Raw genomic sequence first — 17,132 nt, 5'->3', positions numbered from 1 at the left:
AACCTGGGCTACATAGTGAATCCCTGGGGGTTTTTTTTTTTTGGTTTTTTGTTTTGTTTTGTTTTTGTCTTTTGTTTGTTTTCTTGTTTTTGTTTTAAGGAAATCTTTTTCAGTATTCTTGCCCCAAATTAGGATTAAACTCAGTTCCTGAGAAATGAAAAGCGGGAGGTTTTAGCAGCAGAAGCTGCTGGAGGATGCCAACAGGAGCTTGCTCCAGGAGATCTGCTGAGTCCGTGGAGTTTTTCCTGAGACTGCAGAAAAGTCCTCTCTCTGATTAGGCCAACTGTGCCTGCTCACTGTGGCTTATCAGTGCCAGAATCCCACCCCGTTCAGAGACTGGCAGATAAGGGCGCTATCTCCCTGATGACTGCATTTCAAAGACAGAGAAACACTTAGTCAGAGGCCAATGGAAGAATTCCCTTCCCTTCAAAGGGGCCGGGACAGAAATTGAAATTACAAGGTTTTCGTGGGGCTGGAGAGACGACTCAGTGATTAAGAGCTCACACTGTGGCCAGGTTTGGTGGTGGTGGTGCACGCTTTTAATCTCAGCACTTGGGAGGCAGAGCCAGATGAGTCTGTGTTTGAGGCCAGCCTGGGCTACACCTGGTCTACAGAGTGAGTTCCAGGACAGCCAGGGCTACACAAAGAAACCCTGTTTGTTTATCTCAAAAAACAAACAAACAAAGAGCTCATACTGCTCTTGCAGAAGACCCAAGTTCAGTTCCCAGCTCCCACAACTCCAGCTCCAGGGGATCTGGTGCCCTCTCGTGGCCTCCTTTGCTATCTACACACATGTGGCTTATACTCACCCAAACAAATAAAAATAAATCTTAAAAAACACAAGGTCAGGCCTGGAGATCGGCCTGCGCTGAGGACCAAACCCAGCGCTCTACCACTGAGCTAAATCCCCAACCCACATTTTGTTTTTTGATACAATAGTTCAGAACTGATGGTCCTCTTGCCTCAGCCTCCCAAGTGCTGTGATTACAGCCACACTTGGCTTTCTTATTTTTTAAGGCCGAGTAATATTCCGTTGTATGGATATACCACATTATCTTTGCCCATCCATCCATCAGTGGACACATGGGCTGTTTCCATGTAGTGAGTAAAGCTCTTACGAATGAACAAGGGTGCACAGATGTCTACTAGGGACCTCCTTTGAAGTACCTTGGATATGTAGCAAAAGGTCTTCATTTGGGGTGTGGCACACTCTTACAGGTGCAAACTCCACCTCCTCCTCTTCAAACAACACGGGGTCAGCGCTGTTTGTCTGCTATAGGCTGGATGTGGTTGTTTGCACTCAGGAGGCTTGCTCTAGGGGCCTGGTGCTGAGTGGTGCAAATCTCAAGAGGTGGAGCAGATGCAAATGACTTACATCATGGGGGATTCCACCCTGATGGATGGACTCACGCTGTCACTCAAAGTGGGTCAAGCCCAGCATCACTGTACTAGGTAGCTCTTATGAGAGTATGACAGCACAAGGCGAGGTTACCACACATGCTCTGCATCATTTTGTGTCACAGGATGGCAGTAAGAGGGAACTTGCCGTCCTGGACCTACCAGCATCTGGGGACAAAGAAACCTCTTTTCTATGTAAGATGCTCAACCTCAAGCCCTGTGTTACAGCAGCACATGAAGATTCCATCTATGGTCTGCAAGGCAGATGCTCCTGGGGGTAGACTCTGAGGCAGAGATGACCTGGGACCAACAGCTTCAGGAGGGAAAGAAGAAAACTGGATTGGCTTAGGGTGGTCCAAGTGTGATGTCATTTCAATACCAGGTTCAGTGTACCCCAGGGGAATCACCTGAGAAGCATGCAGACCCTCATTGGATGGAGCTACATCCAAGGGCTCCAACAGCAGTAGTTCTTTCTGAAAAGTGTGTGTGTGTGTGTGTGTGTGTGTATCTGCCATGTGTATATGTCTGCACAGAAACCAGAGGTTAACCACTTGTGTCTTTCCTTCTTGGGCAGCATGCGTCCTGTTTTGTTTGATTGTTGAGATAGATTTCCACTATGGAGACAAGGCTGGCCTAGAACTCATTCTGTAGACCAGGCTGGCCTCTGCCACCACACTTAACTCAAGCACCTTGTGTTTTAATTTAGACTCTCTCAGGCTGCTGAGATGGCTCAGCGGGTAAAACCTGCCACCACACCCGAAGACCCGACTCCCTTCCACGGACATGACATTATAGAAGGAGAGAATTGGCTCCCTCCCTCATGCAGGTCCACACACAAATAAATAAATGTAAAAAACAAACAAAAAAAAAAAGGACAGGCTCTTTAACTGAATCTGGAGCTCATGAGTTATTGTTATTTTATGTGTGTGAATATTTTGTCTGTGTCAGGATGGTCACTGAGCCTTAGGGACTGGCTGGACTCCACCTCCAAGCTGAAGGGATTACAACATTCCCTTTTGGGGGTTACAGTGTCCACAGTCAGGTCGCCTGACTTGAGTTCAATTCCCAGCACCTACATGGCAACTCAAAACCATGTGTTATTCCAGTTAAAGGGAATCCGACTCCCTCTTCTGGCCTCTGTGGGGCACTGCATACACGTGATGCACAGACAAAATACTCACACACATAAAATAAGAATTACAATAATAATAAAAGTCTGGTGTTTTGGTTTTTTTTTGTGTGTGTGTGTGTGGAGGAAACTGAGGTGGTGGTTTTTGGGACAGGATCTAATGTAAGCCCAGGCTGGCCCCATTCTCCCTATGTAGCTGAGGCTGGACCTGAACTCCTGACTCCCTACAGTCACTAGAGTGTTGAGATCATGAGATCACTAACCTGTGCCACAACACCTGACCTAGTGACATCTCAACAGGTGTTAAGTAGAGGTGATATTCTATCTCAGAATTTTAACAACTTGAACACCCAGGTAACGGGTCACGGGGTTGTAGCGATAGTTTATTTTTATGCTGAGGAAATGTCCAAAGCAATAGCAACAACTGCCATCACAGCACAGCCAACTGGCGGGTACACTACACCCTGCAATTTCCGCCCACTCACATTCTTGCTGATGCTTAATGGTAATTGCATGTTCATTAACATATGGTGATTCAAGCCAAGGAAAAAGACTTGTGGATTTGAATTTGGAATTCAACAAATCCGGTCTGGCACAGTGAACAATTAGCTAAGTGCTGGGTGTGGTGGTACGTGTCTATGATCCCAGCACTATGGAGGTGGAGGCAGGAGGATCAGGAGTTCCCTGGGGTATATGAGACCAAGTCCCATAACAAACCCTTAACAAACATGTTAGACGCTGGAAACGTGGGTCAGATTTGGCTGTGAATGATGTCTCCATTCTATTGGAGTTTAAATCCTGTTGAACAGGCTTGGGCTTCTCTAGTTAATTCCAGGCCAGTTTCATCTTTCCCGGGCATCTTATCTGCATGGATGGATCTGGTAAAGGTCACAGTCCATTCTGACTGGTTCCTCTCATGTCTGATCTCCCAAATACTGTGACATCCACTGGAGCTCCAGCTAACATACATTCCATATTATGAGATGACTTTCCTGTGCCCTTTGACAGCTCAGATCAGATAGTTCAGCATCCTCTTGAAATATGAAAATGTAAGTTTGTAGAGCTTATTTCCTGTATGAATCCTCAGATGAAGAAAGGCCCTTACCATATTCATCGTCACCATGGGCTCGCTGGTGAATCAGGAGACTGGAGCTCCAGCTGAACCCTTTCCCACAAACCCCACACTTGTACGGTTTCTCTCCAGTGTGGACCCTCTGGTGGGCTTTGAGGTATGAGCTCCAGCTGAAGACTTTCCCACACTCCTCACACTTGTATGGTTTCTCTCCAGTGTGGACCCTGTGGTGGTCTTGGAGGTAAGACCTCTGCCGGAAACGTTTTCCACACACTTCACATTGGTATGGTTTTTCTCCCGTGTGGACTCCACGATGAGCTAGAAAATTGGAGGCCCGACAGAAACCTTTGCCACACTCCTCACATTGATAGGGTCTTTCTCCAGTGTGGGACCTCTGGTGGGCTTGCAGGTGTGACTCTACAATGAAGCCCTTCCCACACTCTGCACACTGATACGGTTTCTCTTCACTGTGGACTCTCTGATGCACTTGGAGAATCGAGACTTGACTGAAGGATTTCCCACACTTCTCACATTTATAGGGTTTCTCTCCTGTGTGGATTCTACAGTGAACGTTCAGATCTGAACTCCAATGGAAGCTCTTCCCGCACGTGTTACATTTGTAGGGTTTCTCGCCAGTGTGGCCCCTCTGATGGGCCAGAAGATGAGAGGCCTGGCTGAAGCCCTTGCCACACTCCTCACATATGTAGGGTTTCTCTCCCGTGTGGACTCTAATACGAGTGTTAAAATCAGAACTCCGACTGAAGCCCTTCCCACTAACATCACATTGGTAAGGTTTCTCTCCACTGTGGCTTCGCTGATGGTCCAGAAGATGAGAGGCTGGACAGAAGCGTTTCCCATACTCCTCACGTTTACATAGTTTCAATCCAGTGTGGCTTATCTGATGAGCTTGGAGGTGTGAGCCTACACTGATGCCCTTTCCACACTCCTCACACTTATAAGGCTTCTTTGCAGTGTGGACTCTCTGATGGACTTGAAGGTACGAGCTTTGATTGAAGCTTGCCCGGCACTCCTCACATTTATAGAGCCCATCTCCTGTGTGGACTAACAGGGGTGTCTGACCATGTGAGTCTTCCCCAAGATTCCCACACTGCTCATATTTGTTTGAGTTCTCTTCAGTGGGGACACTCTGGTGATACTGATGCAGCGGCCTTTGACTGAGTTTTAAACAGTGCCTCAGACTGGGCCCATCCCCGTCCCTTGTGAACTCTCTGATGGGACTGAGGACTGGAGACCAGCAGGAGGTGCCACAGTTGCCACACTTGGACGGCTTCTCTCCTGGGACAGCGTGAAGATGACGGCTGCAACCAGAGTCTTTCTCATATGCCTCTTCTCCGTGGCATTCGCCATGGTGAACTTGAAGAGATGAATCCCTACCGGAAGGTTTACTGAACTCCGCTTCTCCACTCTGCACAGCTTCCGGTTTCCCGGCGGAGAGCCAGTTCCTCCAGTGTGCCCCATGCACAACCGACCCTGGGTCAACTCCCTTGTAAGCCGTCGCCAGATTCCTGAGCAGAAAAGCTCCTCCTGTGGCAGGTACCTCCGTCCTACCTCCTGAAGTGACTCCATCTCATTTAGATCCCTGGCTCCTAAAAGCATGAAGAGAATTCAGAGAGAGGCAGGGCGTGTGGATGCTCTGGCGGCTGCTGTTGGGGGGTTATATAGCTAAGTCCACAGCCTGTAGACTACAGCATTCCAAAGGATAGCTCTGTTAACCCTACTGCCTCTCTAGGTAGGCCCCATCTCTGAAAAGTTCTTCAGCATCCCAAAAGTGGCACCAGCTGGACCCAAGCATTCAAAATGTGAACCTACAGAGTAAATTTTGGATTTAAACTACAAATGCCGTAGACTCCCCATACATACTTGGTCCCATTGATTCAGGTCAGTTCTGCAGAGATGTGTTGGGTAACATTGTTTTAAGGTGTGTTACTTTTGTTTATGTTGCATTTGTTTAGCTCTGTCAAGCTGTGTGGCTTTGTCTGTTCAAAACATCTGATGGTGTAATAAGGAACTGAACGGCCAATAGCCAAGCAGGAGAAAGGATAGGTGGAGCGGCCAGGCAGAGAGAATTGATAGAAGGAAAAATCTGAGAAGAAAAAGAGGAAGTATCCAGAGAAGGAGAAAGACCCAGGGGCCAGCCACCCAGCTAACAGCCAGCCAAGGAGTAAGAGTAAGATTTACAGAAGTAAGAGAACAGGAAAAGCCCAGAGGCAAAAGACAGAGGAATATTTTAAGATAAATGAAGCGGGCTAGCAACAAGCCAAGCTAAGGCCAGAATTTATAATTAAGAATAAGCCTCTGAGTGTGATTTAATGGGAGCTGGGTGGCAGGGCCCCCAAAAGAGCAAAAGCAATCAACATTTTGGCATTCCAACGTGGGCCTGAATTTCCACGTAGGGATTAAGAAAGCTGAGAAGAAAAAGAAAGAAAGAAAGAAAGAAAGAAAGAAAGAAAGGAAGGAAGGAAGGAAGGAAGAAAGAAAGAAAGAAAGAGAGAAAGGAAGGAAGGAAGGAAGAAATGGCTCTTTTAAGAGTTTTTGTCTGCTAGTGAGACCTTGAGCAGCTAGTATATTAAGTAGGAACAAAAAACTGAGTAAAAAAGCATCTGCCACTGCACAAGCACTGGCATTCTAGAACTCTAGGAAGGTTGAATGTGAGTCTCAGTCACCCACCTCCACCTGGGCTACAATCCGAGAAGTAGGCAGAGCCAGTCGCCAAAGCCATGGGCAGAGGTCCATGCTTCTTCTTCTTCTTCTTCTTCTTCTTCTTCTTCTTCTTCTTCTTCTTCTTCTTCTTCTTTTAAAGATTTATTATGTATACAGCATGTATACCTGCACACCAGAAGAGGGCGCCAGATCTCATTACAGATGGTTGGGAGCCACCATGTGGTTGCTGGGAATTGAACTCAGGACCTCTGGAAGAACAGTCAGTGCTCTTAACCTCTGAACCATCTCTCCAGTCCCCATGATGCTTCTTAAGTTAAAGTTTGTTCATGTGGTCAAAAAGGCTAAAAGATACACAGTAGAAGAGGTCCAGATGGAAACAACCTCTCAATAGGTTCTAGTATATTTTACAATGTATGTAGGCTTAAGAAAAGAAAAAAAGGTATATTCATAGAAAAAAATGACTAGTTTAAGTAAGTAAGGCTTTTTTTGTTTTTGTTTTGTTTTGTTTTGTTTTTAGAGACAAGGTTTCTCTGTGTAGCCCTGGCTGTCCTGCATCTCGCTATGTAGCCCAGGCTGCCTCCTGAGTGCTGGGATTAAAGGCATGCACCATCACTGCCAAGCAAAAAATAAAGCCTTTAAAGAGAGAAGTAAAGTAATATAAAAGAGAATAAGCCATGTAGAGATGGGAAGTATACAGGGAGTCTGAATCCTGTACGTTATTGTGTCGGTTTTGAATTTTTTTGAGAAGCAAACGCTGCATGGCGGGCATCAACGAAACTCCTTATGGAGTTTGCTTTCAATGTGGCAAGGCTAGACACTTGGGCAATTTTTTTTAACAAGGCTTGAACCACACCTCACGGACTTCCCACATTTCTCACATGTGAGAGCTTTCTCACGAGTATGAACCTGTTTTCTGAGGTTGAGTAGCATGACCAGTAAAGCTAAAGCCTTTCACACATTTTTTATGCTTGTACCATTTCTCACCAGTGAGTTCTTTCCACATTGAGCAAAACATGATCTATAATCAAAGGCCTTCCCGAGTTCCTTACATTTATAGGGTTTCTCACCAGTATGAAGTAGCTGGTGTCACATAAGGCTAGGGTCACTACCAAAGCCCCTCCCCCACCCCACCCCAGTCTTTTTCTTTTCTTTTCTTTTTCTTTCTTCCTTCCTTTTCTTTCTTTCTTTTTTTTTTTTTTTTCTTTCTTTCTGGAGCTGAGGACCAAACCCAGGGCCTTGGGCTTGGTAGGCAAGTGCTCTATCCACTGAGCTAAATCCCCAACCCCAGTCTTTGTATTCATAGAGTTTCTCACTAGTGTGGACTTTCTGGTGGCCAACATGTCTTGAACCATAGCTAAAGGCTTTCCTCACATTCATAGGGCTTCTTACCAGTATGGATTTTTTTATATTGCACAAACTTGACCTGCAGTCAAGGCCTCTGAGAATTTCTTATATTCATTCATAGGTTTTCTCACCAGTGTGAACTGTATGATGTCAGGTGGGTTGATGACTTCATCAAGAAGCCTTTCCACATAGGGTTTCTCTGTGTATTCTTGGTGTCCTGGAACTCATTCTGTAGACCAGGCTGGCCTCGAACTCACACAGATTCACCTGCTTCTGCCTCCCAAGTGCTGGGAGCTTCTCTGTTGCTTTAGTGCAGAGGCTGGTAGCTAGCCCTGCTGTGTAGCCAAGGATGACAAATGCTACCACATTCTGAGGCCTTACCACCTACTTCCTAGGCAGAGAACTAAACTGAACAGAGTCTCTAGGGACAAGCCAGGACCGAGGGAGTGCAGAGGGATTTCCTAGCGAGTCTGTTTCTATTAGCCCCAGATGGAGGCCACAAGAGGCCAACGAATCCCTCACGAGTCCGGCTTGAGTTTGTTGAAGTTACAGGAACATGGCTGAGCGTGGATGGCAACTCTCAAGCGATGTATTCCTGGAGTCCTCTCTTAGCTCCTGCCTGCTTTAGATGCTGGTGTGCTGGGGCAGGAGGATTGGGCTGGCTGGGGCAGGAGGATTGGGCTGGCTGGGGCAGGAGGATTGGGCTGGCTGGGGCAGGAGGATTGGGCTGGCTGGGGCAGGAGGATTGGGCTGGCTGGGGCAGGAGGATTGGGCCGGCTGGGGCAGGAGGATTGGGCTGGCTGGGACCTCAGGCATCCAGTGAGCCTCCGTGTCTTGTGAGGGTCTTCTCCTCTGGGTCAGCTCAGCTTCTCTGACTCCAAGACATCGATGGCCACTCCCACCCCGAAGGCGGGGTTCCAAATAGGAGTCACGTGCTGCCATTATTAGTTTGGGTCCTAGTGTGGGAAACAGCTGATAGACAGGATGGACGTGGAAGTGTAACTGAAATAACTCTTCCCTCCCCGAGTTGCTTCTGGTCTTGATGTTTCTACCAGCGATAGAAAAGGAAAGAAGGCGGCGCCTGGGTACAAAATCCGAAGCTCCGCTTTCCTTCTCTCTGGCTCTTTTCCTCCCTTCTGTCCTCTCTGTCCCTCCCTCTGTCCCTCCCTCCCTTCCTTTCTTCCCTTCTTCCCTTGAATAACTTGGAACTCAGCTGTGTAGACCAAGCTGGCCGCAAACTCAGGGAGATCCTCCTGCCCCTGCCTTCTGGAGCTCTGGGATCACCGGCCCTTCTGGCGTCTTTAGTTCTGTAAGTTGAGACATACACATCTCGGAGCTTTCCCAGCGAGGCCCTAGGAAAACCAGAGGTAGAATGTATCCTACGATTGTAATCCGCTTCATTTGACTGAATTTGGGAGGGAAAGAGGCCTCGGGATTGTGACGGACCTGCCCTAACGGAGTAGTGATGACCTAATAAACGAGAATGGCGGTAAGATGAGAGCCTCCAGGGAGCCCAGGCCCCCTCCCGGGCAGCCGAGATCCTCTGGAGTCCACGGGGCACCATGGGTGTCTCACAGTCTTCCGAGGAGGCTTGGAAGCGTGAGAGCAGGACTGACTTCTGGTGGGAGCAGATGCAGGAGGGGTTCCGGAACCAGAGCGACTTCAACTGGGACCAGATCAAGCAGCTGCACCAGAGGTTCAGGCTGCTGAGCGGAGACCAGCCCACCATCCGGCCTGAGAACTTCGACAACGTCCTGGACCTGGAGTTCAACCCGATCCGCTCCAGGATCATCCACGCCTTCTTCGACAACCGGAACCTGGGCAAGGGGACCAGCGGCCTGGCCGAGGAGATTGGCTTCGAGGACTTCCTGACCATCATCGCCTACTTCAAGCCCCTGCGCTCAAGGCACTTGAGCAAGGACGACGCGGAGATGTACCGCCTGGAGAAGATGCGCTTCCTCTTCCACTTGTACGACCAGGACTGCGACGGGCTCATCACACTGCAGGAGTACCGCAGGGTGGTGGAGGACCTGCTGTCGGCGAACCCGCAGGTGGAGAGCACGTGGGTGCACTCCATCGCCAACTCGATCGCGCACCGCGCCTTGAAGGAGGCAGCCAGGGCATCCGACCAGCCGCTGGAGAAGGGCCAGAAGTACCAGGGCATCACCTTCGAGGACTTCATCAAGACCTGGCAGGGCATCGACTTCGAGGTCAAGATGCAAGTCAGCTTCCTGAACTTAGAAACCTTATGCCAGTGACCTGCCGGCTGCTCCCGCCCCGCTCCCCGACCCTCCACCATCACGGGAGATTCTGCACCTTGAACCTGGCAGCCTCTTGCAGCAGCTACGGGGTATGTGGGACCTGGCGGCTTTTATCTCTGAGAATAAAGATAATCAAAAGAAGAGCGGGCCATGATTGCGCACGCCTTTGATCCCAGCACTTGGGAGGCAGAGGCAGGCAGGTCTCTTGTGAGTTTGAGGCCGGCCTGGTCTACAGAGTGAGTTTCAGGACAGCCAGGGCTACACATAGAAACCCTGTCTCAAAAAAACAAAACAAGGGCTGGAGAGATGGCTCAGTGGTTAAGAGCATTGAATGCTCTTCCAGAGGTCCTGAGTTCAATTCCCAGCACCCACATGGTGGCTCACAACCATCTGTAATGGGATCTGGCGCCCTCTTCTGGCCTGAAGGCATACATATAGGCAGAATACTGTATTCATAATAAATAAATAAATCTTAAAAAACAAACAAAAAAACCAAAACTCACCAAAACTACACAGAGAAACCCTGTCTTAAAAAAACAAAAACAAACAAACAAACAAAAAACCCAAAAAAACATATTGAAAAATAACAACAGAAAAGACACAAGAGTTAAACACCAATATTGGTGGTGCCCCCTCCTCGCCCCCTGTTGGGTCTGGGGTCACCCAATAATGGGGGACAGACCACCAAAGTCTATTAAACCATAAGCAAACTTTATTCCAGGAAAAAGGACAAGAAGATATCACCTCGGGCACAAAAGCTTATCAGCTAGCTGAGACCACAGCCAGAGTTGTATTTTGAGGTTATGGCAATGGAGGCAGGTTCTGGTCCCCTTTTTATAGTGAAGCGGAAAGCATCAGGGATGCATGCTAGGAGTCACATAGAAACATCTATTAAAAGTTAACTTTGGTCCAGGCAGTTGTTGGCTATAAGGGGTAAGGAGGGTTAAAAGTTAACCCCTGGCTGTTGACAGAGGAGTTGGCTGTAAGCAGAGAGCCATTGTTAGAAGTTAACCTTTAGAGCTGATGACTGTCAGCTTTTATTTGTTTATTTAGGTTTATAATTTTATATTTCTATATTCCTGGACCCTACACCCCCAACTTTTTTTGAAACAAGGTCTCACTCCATAGCCCATGCTGGCCTGGAACTCACTATGTAGATCAGGCTAGCCTCAAACTCCCAGTCCTCCTCTGACTCACTCAAATGTTGGAATTTGACCCAAAAAACTAAGCTCTCCTCTCAAAGGGAATTGAGAGTTTATTCTGATGTCAAATATGAGTGACATGGCTCAGGGACATAGATTCAGTTTATTCTAGACACCATTGTGGGAGGCCAGCTCTCACCTTTTCCCAGACCCTTCCAAACACCTGATGACCACACCTTGGTCAAATCATCCATTATGCAGCCCTGCTGGGTCAAGCAAACTCAGCTTCTCTGACTCTAAGTAATTTGGGCTTCCACAAATTCTTAATAATAATATAAATCTCAAATGGGGGTAAAAATCTTAACTCTATGCAGCTCTGAATCAGCTTTTCCACTAAGAGCTTGCAAATAGCTGGAATTACCACAGCACTACTCCTGCTCCCTTTGGCTGCTATGCCTTCTAGTAAAAGGAGTAGAGGATGATAAAGATGGAATGTCCCTTTTAAATGGGTCTAAGATGTCTATAGCAGCCTCAGGTGCACTAAGCCCTTTTTAAAATCAATAAACTGACACAACCATGTCAAATAAATCAGTAAAATTCTGAAACTGCATCAAACCTAAAGATACCCTTAGCTTCATTAAACCATGGTTCATCAATATCAACAGGTTAACGTAATTCTAGCATGAATATTTTTACTATACATATTTACAATTCTTACAAACTTACATTCAAAAGCAAACTCTCAATAGGACTATTTACACTTTATAAACTTTAGCAAACATCCAGAAGCAATTTCTTAATAGAATTTTTTGCATTTCTTGCTAACAAAACACAGGGTACATTAACACAAGTTAACATTAATCCACTCAAGTGACAAGAAAATATTTTTTTAACTAAAGAGACTGAGGAATATTAACTCCCCATTTTCTTTATAAGTTTTTAAACTTCACCTTGGCCTGGGTAAAAAAAAAAATCTATACCTACACCAAACAGTTCTATTTTTACACAAACAGTTCCTGAGTCACCACAGTTAATAAAGCATATATACATACACAAAACAATTCATAAGTCACAGTTGGTAGAGTCTATATGCATAGGTAAAGTCAAAATTGTCTCACTGCAATTCAACCACTCCTGGACATCACATTTCTTAAGTCTGAAAACTTCAAAAAGTCAGTTCTGGTACCAGTCTTAACATTTCATTGAAAGCTTTCTGATACCATATAGTCCACTGAAAGCTTTCTGATTACCAGTCTTAAAGTTCAAAATATAAAGAAACCCACAACCCAAACCTTTTTGCAATTCCCCTGAATGTAACAATCCAGTTCAAACAGTCTCTGAAACTTTTGTTCTCAGCTCTCAGCTGTGCTTTGCAATCTGTAACCTTCCCTTAAGGCAATTTTGCTCCAGGGCAAAAGCTGTTAACTCCACACCACAATAGCTGGCTGGTGCAGAATCCTCTCCTAAAGAGACCTTCTTACAGCCAGCAAACAGAAACTGCACCTTTAGCTGCTGGCTTTCACAGCTTTTACAGTCCCAGTCTGTCTGTGCCTCCCATAACCAGCCAGGACCCCTGTGTCCTGAGTCCCTGAGGCTCTCAATCACCTGGAGCTATAGTCAGGGCGCTGCACCCCTGGCTCTGCTGATGGTCTTTGCATGCAGCACTCAGAGTCCAGGAAGCCTCTGGGCTGCCCTGCTTGCACAGCTGAGAGCACACCTTACTCTGCTGCTAGGAGCTCAGACTGGCCTGAGTTTCAGTATACCTCAACCATTCAGACTGGAGCACTGCTGTTGTGTGCTGCTCCTAGGGACTCAGACCCTGTACATTTCACTGCAGGGAAGATTTCAAAATTTGCACTGCTCTCTCCACACCAGGGTTCATCCCACCCTGGCGACCTGTCAGCCAACAGTTTTCTCCCTGGTTCCTGCACCGCCTCTGCCATGGCTCCACTGGCTCCACCCGGGGATGCTGCCTGGCCTCTGCAGGGCTGTGTCCCCTACACACGCAGACTCAAAGGCGCCTCTTCTTTGGCCCTCCTTGTGTTTGCCCTGCAGGCGTCTTTCTCTGGAGGCGTTGTCTCTCACAGGGCACCTTGTGCTCTCACTCTCCAGCTACCTGCTCAGCTCTCTGCCTCTCAGGCAGTGTCTCTGGGACTCTGGCTCTCGGTGCCCCGCTCCAAGTCGGTGCCCCGCTCCAAGTCCTCTCTCATGGCATGGCATCTCTGCTTGGCCTCCACACAACATGACCAGAATAACGGTTTCATGGAGTTATTAGAATAACAGAATAAAAATATCAAATAAGAACACTTCAAATGGTGGAAATACAGTTGGGGAGGGTGTCAGCAAACCTGGAAAATCTCTGCCGCAGGCCTCAGAGGCTCTCGTGGGACATTAGGTTGCCCACCTTTAGGTTGGTGGGAGCTAGCCATCTGTTTGTACATTCCTTAAAGCATTCACCAAACAGTTACAAAGATGTTAAGTCACACACAGAGGTAAGCAGTAAATGGCTATTTAGGAGGCCGAGATTGCTCATGATAATTGGGCTCCTGACATACTTATTCCTCTTGCAACATTCCAACTTCTGCTATCATTAAAGGTTTGTTTTGTTTTGTTTGTTTGCTTGCTTGTATGTTTGTTTGTTTGAGACAGGGTTTCTCTGTGTAGCTTTGCATCTTTCCCGGAACTCACTCTGTAGCCCAGGCTGGAATTCACAGAGATCCACCTGGCTCTGCCTCTCAAGTGCTGGGATTAAAGGTGTGCGCCACCACCAGCCCCGGCATTAAAGTTTTAATTACCCTTGAATGCCTAACTCAGGTGTGGCTTTTTGTGGGAAACTCAGCTCACACAGGCATGTACCCCATGTCCAGCTCTGGCTTTGCCAAGCAGGGTGGAGCCTTGCCAGCAGGGGTGGGTTCAGTAGGTCTCCTGGTCATTGGGAAGTGCAGGGGTTATCAATTTCTTCTTTCACTCTGTGTCTTCAGTTCTTCCTGTTACCACCAGGATTTTTTTCCTTGTGAAGGAAATTATTCCTGACCCCTTTATTTTCAGATTTGGAGTCAAGATACAAGACAAATGGGGTAGTTTCCAAAATGAACAATTTTGAACTAAATTCAAAGGGGAAAAAAAACACCTTTGGCTGTGAGATATCCACTTTTAGAAATAACATGAAGATCAAAGGCAAATTCAGAAGACAAATGCTTTTACCCCACAGAAAAGAATCCTTAATAGGGAGAAGTCCTCTGTGTCTACAGGCTTGTAAGGCTGTGACACAAACATGTACAACCTGGGGAAACTCATAGCTAAATCACGCCTTGAATGTAAGGATCGTGGGACGTCTGTACTTCTGTTCATCGAGACTTCATACTGGTGAGAAGCCTTAGGAATGTAGACTGTGGAAAGGCCGTTGGTTGGATCTGTCAGCTTACTATCAGAAAATCCATACTGATTCACAAAAAACTTAGAAGGGAAGGAATGTGGGAAGGCATTTTGGGGGCCTCAAACCTTGTTAAATAAACATAAAATAATCCATACAGGTGAGAGACCTCAACAATGTAAAGAATGTGGAGAGGCTTCCAATACGGCGGTCAACTTATACAGCAGTGGAAAAACCCATACTGATGAGAAACCTTATGGTTGTAAACCTATGTGGAAAGGCTTCTTGATGAAGTCATCAACCCACCTGACATCATACAGTCAAGAAAACCTATGAATGAATATAAGAAATTCTCAGAGGCCTTGACTGCAGGCCAAGTTTGTGTAATACAAAAAAATCCATACTGGTAAGAAACACTATGAATGTGAGGAAAGCCTTTAGCTATAGTTCAAGACATGTTGGCCACCAGAAAGTCCACACTAGTGAGAAACTCTATGAATACAAAGACTGGGGTTGGGGATTTAGCTCAGTGGTAGAGCACTTGCCTACCAAGCCCAAGGCCCTGGGTTTGGTCCTCAGCTCCAGAAAGAAAGGAAAAAAAAAAGAAAAGAAAAAAAGAAAGGAAGGAAGAAAGGAAGGAAGGAAGGAAGGAAGGAAAAGAAAAGAAAAGAAAAGACTGTAGGTGGGGTGGGGGAGGGGCTTTGGTAGTGACCCTAGCCTTATGTGACACCAGCTACTTCATACTGGTGAGAAACCCTATAAATGTAAGGAACTCGGGAAGGCCTTTGATTATAGATCATGTTTTGCTCAATGTGGAAGAACTCACTGGTGAGAAATGGTACAAGCATAAAAAAATGTGTGAAAGGCTTTAGTCTTACTGGTCATCCTACTCAACCTCAGAAAACAGGTTCATACTCGTGAGAAAGCTCTCACATGTGAGAAATGTGGGAAGTCCGTGAGGTGTGGTTCAAGCCTTGTTATACACGAGAGAGCCCACAGGAGTGAGAAGCTCTCTGAAGGCAAAGACCATGGGGTGACTTTTGTGGTGACTATCAAGCTAGTGCTTGCTCCTCAGAGAGTTCCTAGTGCTGGGAAACCTCATCAGTGTGAGGGGCATGGAAAGAACTTGGCATGAGCTTCACACTTGGACCAACTCGAGAGAACTGATATGCTGTGGATATCACTCTGTATAAATAAAATGCTGATTGGCCAGTAGCCAGGAAGGAAGTATAGGCGGGACAAGCAGAGAAGAGAATTGTGGGAGGTAGAAGGCTGGGGAAAACAGACACTGCCAGCCGCTGCCATGAGAAGCAACATGTAAAGACACCGGTAAGCCAGAAGCCACATGGCAAAATATAGATGAATAGAAATGGGCTAAATATAAGAGTAAGAGCTAGACAATGGTAGGCCTGAGCTAATGGCCAAGCAATTTAAATAATATGAATGTCTGTGTGTTTATTTTATAAGTGAGCTATGGGACTAACAGGGCTTGGTGGGGGCTGGAGAGAAGGTCTCCAACTACAAATGGTGCCCAATGTGTTGGCAAGAGTTTCCGCCTAAAACCTGAGAAAAAAGATTCTAAAACGGAGCTAAAAACAGCTTCCTAGTTGTCTCTCTCAAGTTAATGTCAGCCTGCAGGTTTGAGCTACTATGGCGGGTTCCTGGCATGTGCATCTGACCTGCAGTGTGGTGGGAATGAGGAATCTACAAGCGGCATGCACTCTTTACTCTGCTACATGGTGGATTTAGCCTTTGCTAATTAAAAAAAAAAAGTTTCTGGGCTATGCACTGCTTTGATAGAACTGCTTCTGATAGTTGATGGCACACATGGCTCCAGACCCAGAGCTGGCGGTAAACTGTACCGCTGCCATGTTGGGAAGCTGAGGTGGGTGGAGCCAGCAGCCACAGTGGCATTTCAGTCTTACAAAGATGGATATTACACAGAGAATCTGGTTTGTGTTGTCTTTGGGATTTTTAACTACAAAAAAAAGATTTGATCGTAAAAGCTGTTGAGTTAAACAAATATGTAAATTTTAAAGGTACCTTGACTTCAAAATTTGGATATAAGGATTTGTTGCTTTGAAAAAGAGTCTCTGCTTTTGTTTCCACAGAAAGCCAGAGGCTATGGATTTGTTCCGGATTAAGATACATCAGGTTTGATCAGCCAAGACCACCTGAAAGGTCTCCAATGACACCGTGGCCCAGATGATCTGACATCTAGAATGGTTTCAAGGCAACTGGCTCAGAGGTTTACCCTCATGGACTACTCCATAATCCTAAAATTTTCTTTGTGTCCCCATAAGATACAGCGCCCCCCTCCAGCAGGAAGTAGTAAGAAAAACTACTCCCAAATTCCCAGCTGGCTTTGGAGATGTAATTGGCTCACTCCTTCTCTAAACCCAAGCACATTGTTAAAAGAAAAGGTTAAGAGATTCTTGTGTCCCAAATCAGAAGAGCCCTCTGGTGTGGGACAGAGAAAAACCACTATTTTATTTAAAACAGGTTGATTATAAATGCAATCTCTTTCTAAAAATAAAAAGGGGATATGATATAGATATGATAGGATGAAAGGGTAGATTAATGAACTTAATTCTAAAGAGCAACAACTCATTTAAAATGTTTTACATTGGTATAGATTTTAGTCTATTGATACAAACTTAAAGTTAATTTTGTTATACTGTGTGTATATTTCTACTCTTGTTTAAGTTATTATGTTTGTACAGCTCATTTA

General features: G+C 46.2%; 2 protein-coding genes across 2 annotated transcripts; one reads left to right on the top strand and one right to left on the bottom strand.

The window, feature by feature from the left end:
• Positions 1–3,591: 3,591 nt before the first annotated feature.
• On the bottom strand, positions 3,592–5,186 carry Znf45 (zinc finger protein 45). Its single transcript, XM_036194806.1, has 2 exons — positions 4,880–5,186; positions 3,592–4,844 (listed from the first exon to the last, which is right to left on the bottom strand). Exons 1-2 carry the CDS (start codon positions 5,184–5,186, stop codon positions 3,592–3,594), a joined length of 1,560 nt encoding a protein of 519 aa, XP_036050699.1.
• Positions 5,187–9,187: 4,001 nt separating this feature from the next.
• On the top strand, positions 9,188–9,883 carry LOC118581357 (calcineurin B homologous protein 3-like). The gene has a single exon (XM_036183398.1). The coding sequence runs from the start codon at positions 9,188–9,190 to the stop codon at positions 9,881–9,883; it is 696 nt and encodes a 231-aa protein (XP_036039291.1).
• Positions 9,884–17,132: the final 7,249 nt, after the last annotated feature.

The sequence above is a fragment of the Onychomys torridus genome, chromosome 1 (genome assembly GCF_903995425.1).
Source record: "Onychomys torridus chromosome 1, mOncTor1.1, whole genome shotgun sequence".
Taxonomy (NCBI): Eukaryota; Metazoa; Chordata; class Mammalia; order Rodentia; family Cricetidae; genus Onychomys; species Onychomys torridus.
This window is presented reverse-complemented; position numbering and strand designations above follow the sequence as displayed.

What these genes read in the sequence shown, in the direction of transcription:
- LOC118581357 (XM_036183398.1), top strand. Translation starts at nt 9,188, where the DNA reads ATGGGTGTCTCACAGTCTTCCGAGGAGGCTTGGAAGCGTGAGAGCAGG.
- Znf45 (XM_036194806.1), bottom strand. Translation starts at nt 5,186, where the DNA reads ATGGAGTCACTTCAGGAGGTAGGACGGAGGTACCTGCCACAGGAGGAG. An exon ending in CCAGGAGAGAAGCCGTCCAA is followed by an intron (nt 4,845 to 4,879) that starts GTGTGGCAACTG and finishes GCTGGTCTCCAG; the next exon opens with TCCTCAGTCCCATCAGAGAG.